The sequence below is a fragment of the Lutjanus erythropterus genome, chromosome 10 (genome assembly GCF_056507025.1).
Source record: "Lutjanus erythropterus isolate fLutEry1 chromosome 10, fLutEry1.hap2, whole genome shotgun sequence".
NCBI classification, from domain to species: Eukaryota; Metazoa; Chordata; class Actinopteri; order Lutjaniformes; family Lutjanidae; genus Lutjanus; species Lutjanus erythropterus.
The window spans coordinates 27,855,282-27,868,039 of record NC_139326.1 but is presented as its reverse complement, the minus strand read 5'-3'; the positions used below and the strand labels follow the sequence as shown (position 1 = coordinate 27,868,039).

Genomic DNA, 12,758 nt, shown 5'->3' with positions numbered 1-12,758 from the left:
ATTTAGCTACAGCAGTTAACAGGGAACTGTGTTTGCGCAACAGTATTGGATGACATAGATGTACAGTTTTGTTCCAGAAAGCAGCAATGGGAAGACAATGTGCCTCATAAGTTAAGAGAACCTTTGTAACAAAATTTGTTTTTACTGCATACTTGATTTAGCTGAAACTGAAACTTTCCCTTTTCCATGGTAATTAAGATGTGCAGTGTCATGTTGTCTCATGCATTAGCCAGATTCTAGCGGTACCAAGGCTAACTCTGTTTTTGATATCTTTGAACCACTGCTCAGTCTCTCATATCAGGACCAAGACATAAAGAGTCTAACATTAAGTATTTATTAAACAAGTTCCATGAATAAATCCTTCCTCCACATGCCTCCATCTATCTCTCTCTGCAGGACTCTGATAACCCAGACCTCAGGGACCGTGGCTACATCTACTGGCGTCTGCTCTCCACAGACCCCGTGGCTGCTAAAGAGGTGGTTCTGGCTGAGAAGCCCCTGATCTCTGAGGAGACAGATCTGATTGAGCCCACACTGCTGGAGGAGCTTATCTGCCACATTGGTACTCTGGCCTCTGTCTACCACAAGCCTCCCAGTGCCTTTGTTGAGGGCAGCCGCGGTGTTCAACACAAGAGACTTCCTGGCAGTGCTGGATCGTGAGTCATGATTTTTTTTTCTGAAACACTGCAGGGAAAAGGGTTTGTTTTCTTAAGTGGACCTAGCGTCTGCTTCTCGATGTTACTATTATGCTTTCCGTCAAATCTGCTGAGTGACAGACTTTTCTAGTTGTGTAAAGCTGTGCATCTGTTCTGCTTTGTTCCTTCCTGCTTTTAGATAGAACTCAACAAAGCTACTTACCAATTTTCTCTGGAGTAAATTGAGTTATATGAGCAGTTCAATGTCAAATTAGGCTTACAGTGTATTTGAAAATCACCAGGAATATATAGTTTTCCAAATAGAAATTAAGTTAATAACATAAAATCCAAATTAAAGTCCAATCGATACTGGAGTCTTGTGGCTGATACCAATATTAGGCAGTAAAAGCATTGCAATATCACTGATGCTGTTCATATATGTTTAAAAACTTGAATTAAACATACTACAATGAGTTTTTCCCTGGTTATGAAACAGTCTCAATTTCATACTGATACCTACGGTGGCCGACAAGTGCAAACGCGCTGCATATACAGACAGGCGCTACAAATACAGAAACGCGCTGCATATAAGAAAACAGATGCAAAAGGAAATCGCTGCAAATACAGAAACGCGCTGCATAAACAGAAACGTGCTGCAAATACAGAAACGCGCTGCATAAACAGAAACGTGCTGCAAATACAGAAACGCGCTGCATATAGGAAAACAGATGCAAAAGGAAATCGCTGCAAATACAGAAACGCGCTGCAAATGAGAAAACAAATGCAAAAAAGAAAACGCCGCATATACAGAAACGCGTTGCAAATGAGAAAACAAATGCAAAACGAAAACGCCGCATATACAGTCACACAACGGAAGTGCTCCAGGCCTCTAGGGGCAGTGCTGAGCTTTCCCCCGAGAGACAGACAACGGACGAATCAACCTGCGGAGGAGAGGAATAGGCCTACGTGAAAATATTATGGCACATATTACTAGATAAAATCCTTACTGTCTGTTATGTATTATGCACTCCCTGTACTTTACTGTTGTTTTATGTTTGAGTGTTGTCATGTTGCTTATATAATGTCATGTTTCCTTGTATGTCTTCAACATGACAATAAAGTTTGTTTAAAAAAAAATAAAATAAAATAAAAAAAATCCCGAAAGGGGAAACGTAATTATGAAGAATAAACATCCCGTAACTGTTTTTTAAACTAAAAAAAAAAGTGAGAAGTAGAAGGTTATTGGTGAGAGGAAAATTGGAGGTGGGAGAGGCTACATGAAAAAGTACGTATTCTTTTTTCTTTTTCTTTCTTTCTTTCTTTTTTCCACATGTGGCCCTCATCTTTTACTGTATTAAGAAAGTGCAGCTGATTTACATTTTTACATTTTTGTTTGTTTGTCGGATTTACATTTTCTGATTTTTTGCCTCTCCCGCCTCCAATTTTCCTCTCACCAATAACTTTCTACTTCTCACGTAGGCCTATTCCTCTCCTCCGCAGGTTGATTCGTCCGTTGTCTGTCTCTCGGGGGAAAGCTCAGCACTGCCCCTAGAGGCCTGGAGCACTTCCGTTGTGTGACTTTATATGCGGCGTTTTCGTTTTGCATTTGTTTTCTCATTTGCAGCGCGTTTCTGTATTTGCAGCGATTTCCTTTTGCATCTGTTTTCCTATATGCAGCGCGTTTCTGTATTTGCAGCACGTTTCTGTTTATGCAGCGCGTTTCTGTATTTGCAGCACGTTTCTGTTTATGCAGCGCGTTTCTGTATTTGCAGCGATTTCCTTTTGCATCTGTTTTCTTATATGCAGCGCGTTTCTGTATTTGTAGCGCCTGTCTGTATATGCAGCGCGTTTGCACTTGTCGGCCACCGTAGATACCTCTATATGATCTACATAAACAAAAGAGACCATCAGTGACAAGATTGGCTGTTTCCACTGTATATAGTTATTCTTCATTCTTAATGCCTGTCACCATGTCAGATTTTCCATGAACTCGGATGAAATGATTTATGGCATACTGACCAGGGGAGCCCGTGTTCCCATTTACCTATTTCACCGTAGATAATTAATTTTAAGACAAGAATCTGCAGTAATCTGCAATTCACAAGCAAGTCCTGAGTCTTAACCTTCAAGTGTCTAGCAAGTCCCAAGGTACTGTAGTGAGAATCAACTGAGGCCTATCAAGTACCTGCTATAAGTCAAATCTACCAAATTATCAAGTCAAATAATATAAAATTCTGATGATCCCCCTCCCCCCCAGTTTCTGCATTTGAACCAGTTATAAGACAGCGGTCATGCTTACACCATATTAATCTAACTAATATTTGACATGTTGTGGTAAACAATAACAAGCCACCCAAATGAACAACAATATAGAGTGGAGCGCTGAACTTATAATATAACCTTATAGCTCTAAAAGGCTCTAAAGTAAGAACAGAATCCAAGTCTAATATAGCTTAAACGTAATGTTAACTTTCTGGATGTTGTGATGTTCCTGTCACTGTTTTTTGAGCTGCAGACCTTCATACTGCTGTTTCTTCTTACTACTGTCATTAACAACATTATCTTTGAATTCAAATTTTATTATTTTTGGACTGGCTCCTCAATGATATCTGCCTGGTGTGTTTGCCTCTGCTGGTCTGCTGCGTGCTATTAGCTGCCAGGTTTGTGTGCATTGCACTGAATATCACCCAGTCAAGTTCCAAAATGAAAACGTCAGTTCTCTTATATAAAAAAGAATGCAGATGTTTAAATTAAAAGGTCAAGTCCTTTCAGGTCTTCTGTCTGAAGTCTAAATAAAGTCTCAAGTCATGAGTACCAAGTCAAAGTCAGGTTGAGTCTTTTATCATCGGTTGTCAAGCAAGTCTCAGGTACTTAAATTTGCTACTTAAGTCTGACTCAAGTTAAGTGATTTGACTTGAGTCCCCCATCTATGGTTAATACAGTGGAAACACTCCCACTTCTGTTCACAGGGGCCTCTAAAATAACCATATGAAAGTTCCTTGCAGTAGCGTTAAGGAAAAAACCAAACAAATATACATAAAAAGCACTTTGTATAGATAAGTTACAAATGATATGGACTGATATAGCTGGTACAGGTGAATATAGGTGTCTTCAAAGTAGTTGAAGTTCTCTTTTCCTGTTTCAATTTTTCTAGAGGGGAGAGTGCTGACAGCCCAGACACAGGTTCTGCAGCTGGAGTTTCTGAGGCGCCGCCTGCTGTCATCCCATCCCAGGGAGACCTCCTGGGAGATCTGCTCAATCTGGACCTGACACCTCCCACTGCCACTGGACCCCCACCAGCCCCCTCCTCTGGGATGCAGATGGGTGCTATGGACCTTCTTGGAGGAGGACTGGACAGCCTGGTAGGTCTTCTACATACCACTGTTTGATTAAAGCTGTCAGGCTCTGAAAAGCTGGTTAGCACATTGTAGTTGATTTCAGTAACAGGCTTAATGCCACTGGGACCTAGTGACGGTAATGTATCTTTGTATTTCATCTCTTTTCTACGTTTTGGTGCTTTATCTCTTTTTCTTTTGACCCTTGTGTGCTTTCCTTTCTTTGTTCAATGCTGCACCTGCAGATGGGGGATGAGTCTGAGCCGGTAACTACAGGGAGGGAGAGGGCACATTCATAAACCATGTCAGGCCATGTTAGAGGATTATTTTAATCACTGCTTTTTTACTGTAGTTCTCATGCATCAGTCTGACATTTCCATTCATCTTTTATCATCCTTTATCATTGTGATATCTACAGTAAGCATGTTGTTAAACCCTTGAGTCCGTCTCTTTTCTTATCCCCGGGCTCTGCGATGTGTTTCATGTTTCAATCAGCCTCCCATTCCCCTGCGGACGGACACTCCTCAGTCACCTCAGCTCTCTCATCAGTCCCCATCGCCCCCAGATTACAGCCCCACTGAGGTTGGTCCAGGGGACCACGCTGGACCAGTAAAGGCCAGCAACAGCCTAGACCCCCTTTTGTCCCCTGTTGTACCACTGTGTCCTCTGAATAGTCATCTCCAGCACTCAACTGTGCCTGTTTACACTTTGTATTAAATAGTTGTTGTTAATCACTAAATTTAGGTGAGATTTAAGTAAATCTCACCTTCCATACACAATAGTTTAGCCTTGTCACTGTGTGGAATCACTATATCTTTTGCTGCCTCATTCACTGTACCCCCAACCTTTTCATCATCACAGTAGACACATCAAGTGAGTTTTGGATTTCAGTAGTTACTCAGTCAGACTTGTCTGGACAGTAATCGGTCAGTTATATTGGAGGAGAAGTTCTCCTGTACTGATGTCTTCTTCTATCTTTGCTTGTCAATAGTATAAACCCCTTAGCAGTCTTAAATCACATACAGACATTTCGTAGACCCTCACACCCCTTCATCCACCCTTTTCAGATCCTATATCATATTATTTATTGTCACACCAATAGATAACCTGAATTTTCTGTCCTTCTTCCCCTTTACCCAGCTTGGTGGAGACCTTGGAGGAAGTCCTGCTGTAAGTCATGTCGTTTCTGTAAGGCTTTGATTATTCCATACACAATGAGATTGAATGTTTTAGGGTAACATGTTGCTTTGTGACACACAGATGGGAGCTGGTTTTGGTGCAACACCAGCTGCAATGCCAGCCTCTTTTACTGCCCCTGTAAGCGGTGGTCTGGATGACCTGTTTGATCTTGGAGGTGGAGTTGGGATGCCCATGGGGTCTTACAGCCCCCCTAAATCAGTGAGTCTTGTGCTGGGCTAAGACATACTATAGAACAGCAGTTGTTGGTTGCCTTAAAAAAATGAACTGATCTTGTTGTTGTTCAGGTTTGGCTTCCAGCCATGAAAGCCAAGGGTCTGGAGATATCTGGCACTTTTGCCCGCCGTGCTGGGGTCATCCAGATGGAGATGACCCTCACCAATAAAGCGATGAGTGTTATGACTGATTTTGCCATCCAGTTTAACAGAAACAGGTAAGATCACCTACTAAGCTGAGATTTCTGTAGGCTGCCCCTGAGCAAAGATTTTCCTTAGCTGATTAGTAGTCGTTAGTTCAAGCCATTAGTCATCTAGTCGTCCCCCATTACGATATTAGTGAAATATTTAAATGTTTATTTCTTGGGGCATCATCATAAAATGGTTTGAATTCCAGGGCTGAGAGAGAATGTTGTAACACTGTTAACACTGTGCTACATAACAGACAAATACAAACACCCCCATTTCTCTGTATAAGAAAATAAGCATCGACCCTACTGACAAGTTATTGTAACTCTTTATCATTTATCACTTCATCATTTGTGTGTATGCATGGTCTGAGACAGTTCTAAATTTGTTCAGAGTATGAAGAAATTTACATAATAAAATACTGATGAATCCTGGATTTGTTATTAAAATGTTTGTACACACAGTTTGAGCACAGATTTGTGCATACACACAGTTTATGAATGAGGTCCATTGTCCCTCCCCATCTCCATCAGTTTGGCACAACGATACGAACGATAGGCGAGCACGATTAATTCAACCCTCACTGACACTTGGCCTACAGATAGTCCTAACAGATGATACACATCTATGATCTTTGATAACTAAACATTAACTTAAAAACAGTTTGTTTTGTTTTGTTTTTGTGACTGGCAAAATTGTTCAAATCAAGCTGATTTTTGGCTGCAGATTCAATAAAGGGACGTATCTAGTGTGGACTGGACGGCATGTTCATGGAGAGAAAATGCCTGTTGTAACTGTCCTCCTGATACTTTCGTGCCCACCTCGTTGGTGACTAACTGGCAAATGAAAATTAGACTATTATACTAATAGGTAGACTAAGACTAATGTTTGATCGTCCGTTAGACAGCAGCTCTACATTTCTATAATGTCTTCACATTTTGTGACCACCCCCCTCCCTCTGTGTTCTTTCACTGAAGCTTTGGTCTGGCTCCAGCTGGTCCTCTCCAGGTTCTCACTCCTCTTAGCCCAAACCAGAGTATTGAAGTGACCCTTCCCCTCAGTACTGTGGGACCTGTCATGAAGATGGAGCCTCTCACTAACCTGCAGGTAAACACCCTCACATTTCTCCTGAATTTTCCTAGCATTTATTTTGGTTGAACAGCATGGACCATTTCCCTGCTTCTCTTTCCATTTTTCATGAATCCTGTCTCTTAAATGAACTTTTCGGCATCATACTTGTGACAGTGATGCGACTTGTCAACACGATGATTGTCACATGTCAAGCACAGACTAGATACACAGTGTTAAATATGCCAACAGTGGCCTTATGAGGACACTGATGCCTCAGTTTTGCTGTCCTAACAGGGCTTCCTGCTGTGCTTAGGGCCTTTGAACATTGTGACAGCACTCTGGCAGAGATGTATTGTAATGTAAACAGAGTTGGCAGACATGGCTGCTTGTTAAGTTTTTTATGATCCCTCTGCTCAATCTGTCAGCTTCCAAATTAGAGTTGGTCGCATTTCAACGTCTTAGTCATTTGTCTTTATAATTCAGACGTTTACACAGCTAAAACTGCATCATGGTTGAAATCTTCATTGACCTGACTAACTACATCTCTTGGGACTGAAAATTTCTTAAAAGATTAGTAATGCATCCTCACTGTTCTTCAGCTATACTGTTGAATTCTCATGTTGAGAATAAAATGGAATTAAAACATGAAACAGGCTTCAGAACAACTGTGATAAGTTGTAAATAAAAAGAGCGGCAGAGGCTGGCTGGTTTTTGATCAGGGTGGCTCTTTTAACTGTGCAGAATGGTGGACGGGTTCTGTGTGCAGCTGGAGAGAGAAGATAAGAGCGTTGAGGGGGATGATAGAGGTGGGAGCGGTCATTAGTGGTCACACAACACATGGCTCCTTTGTTTCTCCTGGCCTCTGTAGACCTGCTAACCTTTCTACTCAGCTGCCTCAAGGCCCTGCTTTGATGACGACTACTGTCTGTTCTGACATTTTTTCAGATGTTTTATTTTGAGAGGCTTGGAATTTTTTAAATGTATTTTATTTATTTTTTGTCTCAACAGAAGATAATTTCCTGAATAATATTATTTTGAATGCTCTCTCAAATACTGATGTGTGGTGGCAGTTTTTTGACATAGTGTACAACCACAGTCAATAAAACCCTTTCATCACAAATCAGCACACATTGGGAAGTGATTTACTAACTTTGGGTGCAAGTGTCATGGATATTTTTGGCATAGTAGGGTGTTCTGCAATGACACATTAGTTCAATTTTAAAAAGTCAAAGTCGTGACTTTGTTTTGCTGGTTACAGAAATCAACATATACTATACGCTTATTCAGTAGTAAAAAAAATCCAAAAAGCAGTCAAGTACTGTGATTCCCAAATTAGTGAATGCTGACTAAATGCTTGTTCTCGTTAAAGGTTGAATATATGGCTTTAGCAGTGCCTCTACTCTTTGTCCCTGAAGATTAGCGTTTAGTAAAAATATAATGATTTCACTTGATATTGCTGTGTTGGTCCTAAGTTAGGGCAGATGAAAAAAATGATGATTATTTTTGTTAGTGAGCAGCAGTACAAAATCTAAAGATATTGAATTTGCTATCATAGAAGACAAAGAAAACCAGGAAATAGTCAAAAATGAGATGCTGGTACTATTTTTTGCATCGTTCCTGAAAAGACAAAAGCAGTTCTGAAAATTATTTTATTTTCTGTTGATCGACTAATTTAAGGGCCTGCAACCTGCGGCCCCAGCCACATATGGCTCTTTGGCCCCTCTTCAATATGACTTGGAAAAAAATATATAAAATGGAATAACCGTTTGTTTTTTAATTTTAATTATCATTTATCATTGTTTGAGGTCTAAAGTGATTCTTGCATTCTACAATTCTACAAAAAGATGTAGCCTATACACAGATTTTCTTTTTTCTTTTCTTTTTTTTCTGTTCTCACTAGCAGGAATAATGGGGAACCACTAGTCTTGTAGATTAACTCAGTACAAGACGTGGGACTAGAGTGGAAGGAGCAGAGTTGTTTTAGTGTACAAACATACAGAATGCAGCTCTGTGTAGTTCGTGTATAACACACCATGTTACTGGCGGTCCTGCATTGCACCCAGGAATAAGACTGCTTAATGAATTATTCACGAGCCCTTCTTCTGCTCTCCTCTGGCCGAACTTGCTGTCCCTCTCTCAGCACTTTCAGTGAGCAGCCTGATCAATATCTCCAGCTGCTTCCTCTTACTCCAAGTGCCTTCATCATATCAAGTTCTAGTCTTTAAGTGTGTCATACTTTTAGGCCCTCAGACTGTTAAAGATTCTCTATGAGGGGGTTAAGCTTACAAGTTGTTTCTTTTTTAAATATAGACCTGCTGTTAGATACTATTTTTGATTTCACTCATCAGTCTAGTTTGTGTCTTATCTTATTTCTGGTGTTTTATTTTTAACTACTGTCTGCTATTCTTATCTCCTCATATTTCCATCTTTATTTATATCCTCTTGTAAAGTACTTTCTAAAGGCTGTTTTAGATATATTTAGCCTGTTGATTTTGCAAATAGAAGCCTCATGCTGTTACCTTTGTATGTGAGTATGTTTGTGAGAGAGAAATTCTCAAGGACTGCAGCCCTTTTATTCAGTGAATAGCACGCACAAAGCACCGATGCCCATCCTTGAAGGGCACTTGAAAAGTAATTACCCATATATTGCTTCTTGTTTCTCCTCCTGTCATCCTCCTCTTCCACCCTTCCTTGGATGTAATCACTCTCACAGGTGGCTGTTAAGAACAACATTGACGTCTTCTACTTCAGCTGCCAGTACCCCATCAGCATGCTGTTTGTAGAGGACGGGAAGATGGGTGAGTGTCTCTTGGCTTACTCTCCTCATTCAGAAGCCTCAAAATCTTGCTGACGTCAACCACGCACATACGTCAGTCTTGCAGTGAGGACACATCATGAGCATGTGAAGCAGTTTGATGTAGACGCGTGTTAGACTCTCCGCCTGCCAGCACTCATTCACCTCTTGAGGCTGCACAGTTGCTCTGAGATTGTACACAAATGCTGTTTTTTTCCCCTTTTGTGTGTTGCTGTTTATTTATTCTGTGTTAACGTGTTGGCCTTTCTCCCCCTGGAGCCTCCTGATGGGGCGAGCAGTGAGACTGCTGCCAGTGGCTGCGAGCTAATGCTCCAGAGCCGCAGCAGGAACCCTCATGCCTAGTGTGCAATCAAACTACTCACAGACTCACACACATCTCTGGCATTTTTATCACCATAGTGTGTACATTTACTTTTGCACCAGAACCCATTGTTATTCTTTTGGTATGTACATTTCAGTGTGTGGTCTGTGTTTGGACTCATCCAATGATTGTGTCTCCTCATCCACAGAGCGACAGGTCTTCCTCGCCACATGGAAAGACATTCCTAATGACAACGAGTCCCAGTTTCAGATCAAAGACTGCCATCTCAACTCAGGTAATGGGGGATAAAAAAAGAGAGTACACAACCTGAAGAACTCTACACTGTGTCCATGTCCTGCAGCTCCCCCTATGCATGAAAATAGCCCAACTGAGCAGTGGCGATCTCAAATTCAAATCCTTGCTAATGAAGCAAATTGTATTTGATGAGAACTCATCAGCTACAGTCTCTATTTACGTGTGATAATTTAGTTTCACACAAGCGTGAGAGCAGCTGAACTGGAGAAGAATTCCTAATGACAGCTTAATGGAGATTTCCCCCCACAGATTAAATTTCTTCTTCATGAACAAAGAGAGAGGGTTTCACATCCTACTGGGGCACAGCAGCAAGACGGGCTGAGGAGAGAAGATTATTACAAATTAGTGACTGCATCTTTGCTGCACAGACAGCCTGGAGTGAAGTTTCAGGGGATGATGAGGGGAAAAAGAAATCCTGCATGGTCTGGCACATTTAATGACTGTTTAATTTGCTGAATGCTAAAAATGAGCAGTAGCCTTTTTTCAGATAATTAAAACTGAACATTTTACAGGGATATTTTGGATTACTATGATATGGGGTTGTATGATAGTGTGTTACCTACAGTAGGTGCTGGTTGGAGAAGCAGAGAGGGTCACCAGCACGGAAGCTAAACAATGATGGAGTCAGCAACATAATGTCCACCTAAAAAAACAATATCAGTTTAACTGTACACTACATTTAGATTATTTTCACTGCTTTACTTTGCCATCACACAGCCTTTTCTGATGGGATTCAGATGTCATAAAAGCCAATTTTCGCTCTGTCCAAATCAACCAAATTCTATAGGCATAATCAGTCATTTTACCTTGCAGAACACAGGAGTTGATGGTCTACCGCTGCCTTGATTAGTTAGTTAATGTTATTGTGTGACTTAAGTGAATCTGAGCTGTCTTTTTACAACATCAAAGTCACACAATATCACTAACAGATCGAGGCAGCTCCTGTGTTTTGCAAAGTAAAATTACTGATTTCATCTATGAAGTTTGGTTGGAGAGAGTGACATTTGACTTATATAATACAGTTTCCCATCAGAAAAGACTGCCTAAAGCCAAAGTAAAGAGTTGAAAATATATTGAGTATAGTGTACACCTCACCTCATTAAGGTGGACCTTTTTCAAGTGGCAGTTGTTGCTGTCCTTGTCCACAGCAGTACATTGCTCAGCTTCTATGCAGGTATTCCTCTCTGCTTCTCCAACCCTGCTTCAAATAATCAGAACTATCCCTTTAAACAGCTAAATGTTGATTGCGTTATGTTAATTTCTGATTATGTTCCCTAACCAGATGCAGCTTCCAACAAACTGCAGGGTAGCAATGTCTTCACCATAGCTAAGCGTACAGTGGAGGGTCAGGACATGCTGTATCAGTCGATGAAACTCACCAATGGCATCTGGGTGCTGGCCGAGCTGAGAGTGCAGGCAGGAAACCCAACTTACACGGTGAGTACGGTATTATTTTCTGAATTCATGAATTTGAATTATATCACTGTTAACTACCAAAAGAAATTGGTGGTTCAAGACAGTAACAACCTTTAGTATTTTATGAAAGGTCCTCATTTTAAGACGAATGGAGAAAGAGAGGAAGTGCGCTGCACAAAAAAACTGCCATTTCAAAGACGTTTATTTACTGCTACATGACATTTTGTAGACCAGGCTGTTCCTCAGACTGCTTCTAATACATACAGACTTGCCATTTTAAATACCCATAGTTCATCAACCACGTGACATAGCATACCATACAGTCTTAACTCTGACGGGTATTTTTGGGCTCTATCACCCATCTCATTGAGTATTGGGATGTGGGTGTCTTGAATTATCATCTCACTTTACAATCCCTTGAACAGTTTATTGTGCCAGTGGCTGTAATAAATGTCAGGATTAAGGGGGGTGAAGTTTGACCACTGATATGGATAGGTTTGACATGGCAACATTCAGACAAGGAAGCTAAAAGAAGAAGGAAGGGTCATTACGCCACTATAGAACATTCTGTGCTCTGCTTGGTGCCGGACTTTGGTACCAGCTCTGTTGAAGGTTATGGAAGAAGCACACTTAAACCCAACATATGTCTGTTATGTGACCTTTGATGAAGAAATGCCGCTAACAAATGAAAGATGGTAACATACGGACTGATTTTTCCAAATGTGAGCATTCCCTTATTTGCTGTTGGTCTCCATAGTATGATTGGCATTGCATCTCCTATGAACTAAAATAGAACTGACACTAAGATCTGCAGCATATAATGTTTCATAGAGATGTAATGTCCCTTCTTTCTTTTCTAGTTTCATTGCATACAGAAAACACATATTTTGACGTGTTTGCTGTTAGATACACTGGCTGGCCAAAAAAAGTCACGCACTCTAATATTTCGTTTGGCCACCTTTAGCTTTGATTACGGCATGCTTTCACCATGGCATTATTTATTTCTGTCCAGAGTTGCATTCGTTTTTCGCCGAGATCTTGTATTGATGAGTCGGACAGCTGTGTAAAGTCTTCTCCAGCACATCCCAAAGATTCTCAATGCGGTTAAAGTCTGGACTCTGTGATGGCCAATCCATGTGTGAAAATGATGTCTCATGCTCCCTGAACTACACTTTCACTATTTGAGCCCGATGAATCCTGGCATTGTCATCTCGGAATATGCCTGTGCCATCAGTGAAGAAAAAAATCCATTGATGGAAAAAACCTGCT

The 12,758-nt window shown here is 40.9% G+C and overlaps 1 protein-coding gene across 4 annotated transcripts in view; it reads left to right on the top strand.

Moving 5' to 3' along the window:
- Positions 1–12,758, top strand: part of ap1b1 (adaptor related protein complex 1 subunit beta 1) — a 37,699-nt gene that overhangs the window by 13,638 nt on the left and 11,303 nt on the right. For 2 of the 4 annotated variants that reach the window (XM_084728892.1, XM_084728891.1), the window contains exons 13-23: positions 397–656; positions 3,790–3,997; positions 4,216–4,236; positions 4,466–4,552; positions 5,111–5,140; positions 5,231–5,368; positions 5,455–5,600; positions 6,549–6,678; positions 9,356–9,440; positions 9,967–10,053; positions 11,356–11,510. In XM_084728892.1, coding sequence (XP_084585018.1) covers positions 397–656; positions 3,790–3,997; positions 4,216–4,236; positions 4,466–4,552; positions 5,111–5,140; positions 5,231–5,368; positions 5,455–5,600; positions 6,549–6,678; positions 9,356–9,440; positions 9,967–10,053; positions 11,356–11,510 — 1,347 coding nt within the window. The remainder of the gene's footprint in view (positions 1–396; positions 657–3,789; positions 3,998–4,215; positions 4,237–4,465; positions 4,553–5,110; positions 5,141–5,230; positions 5,369–5,454; positions 5,601–6,548; positions 6,679–9,355; positions 9,441–9,966; positions 10,054–11,355; positions 11,511–12,758) is intronic. The other 2 variants (XM_084728893.1, XM_084728894.1) reach the window with 2 other exon arrangements.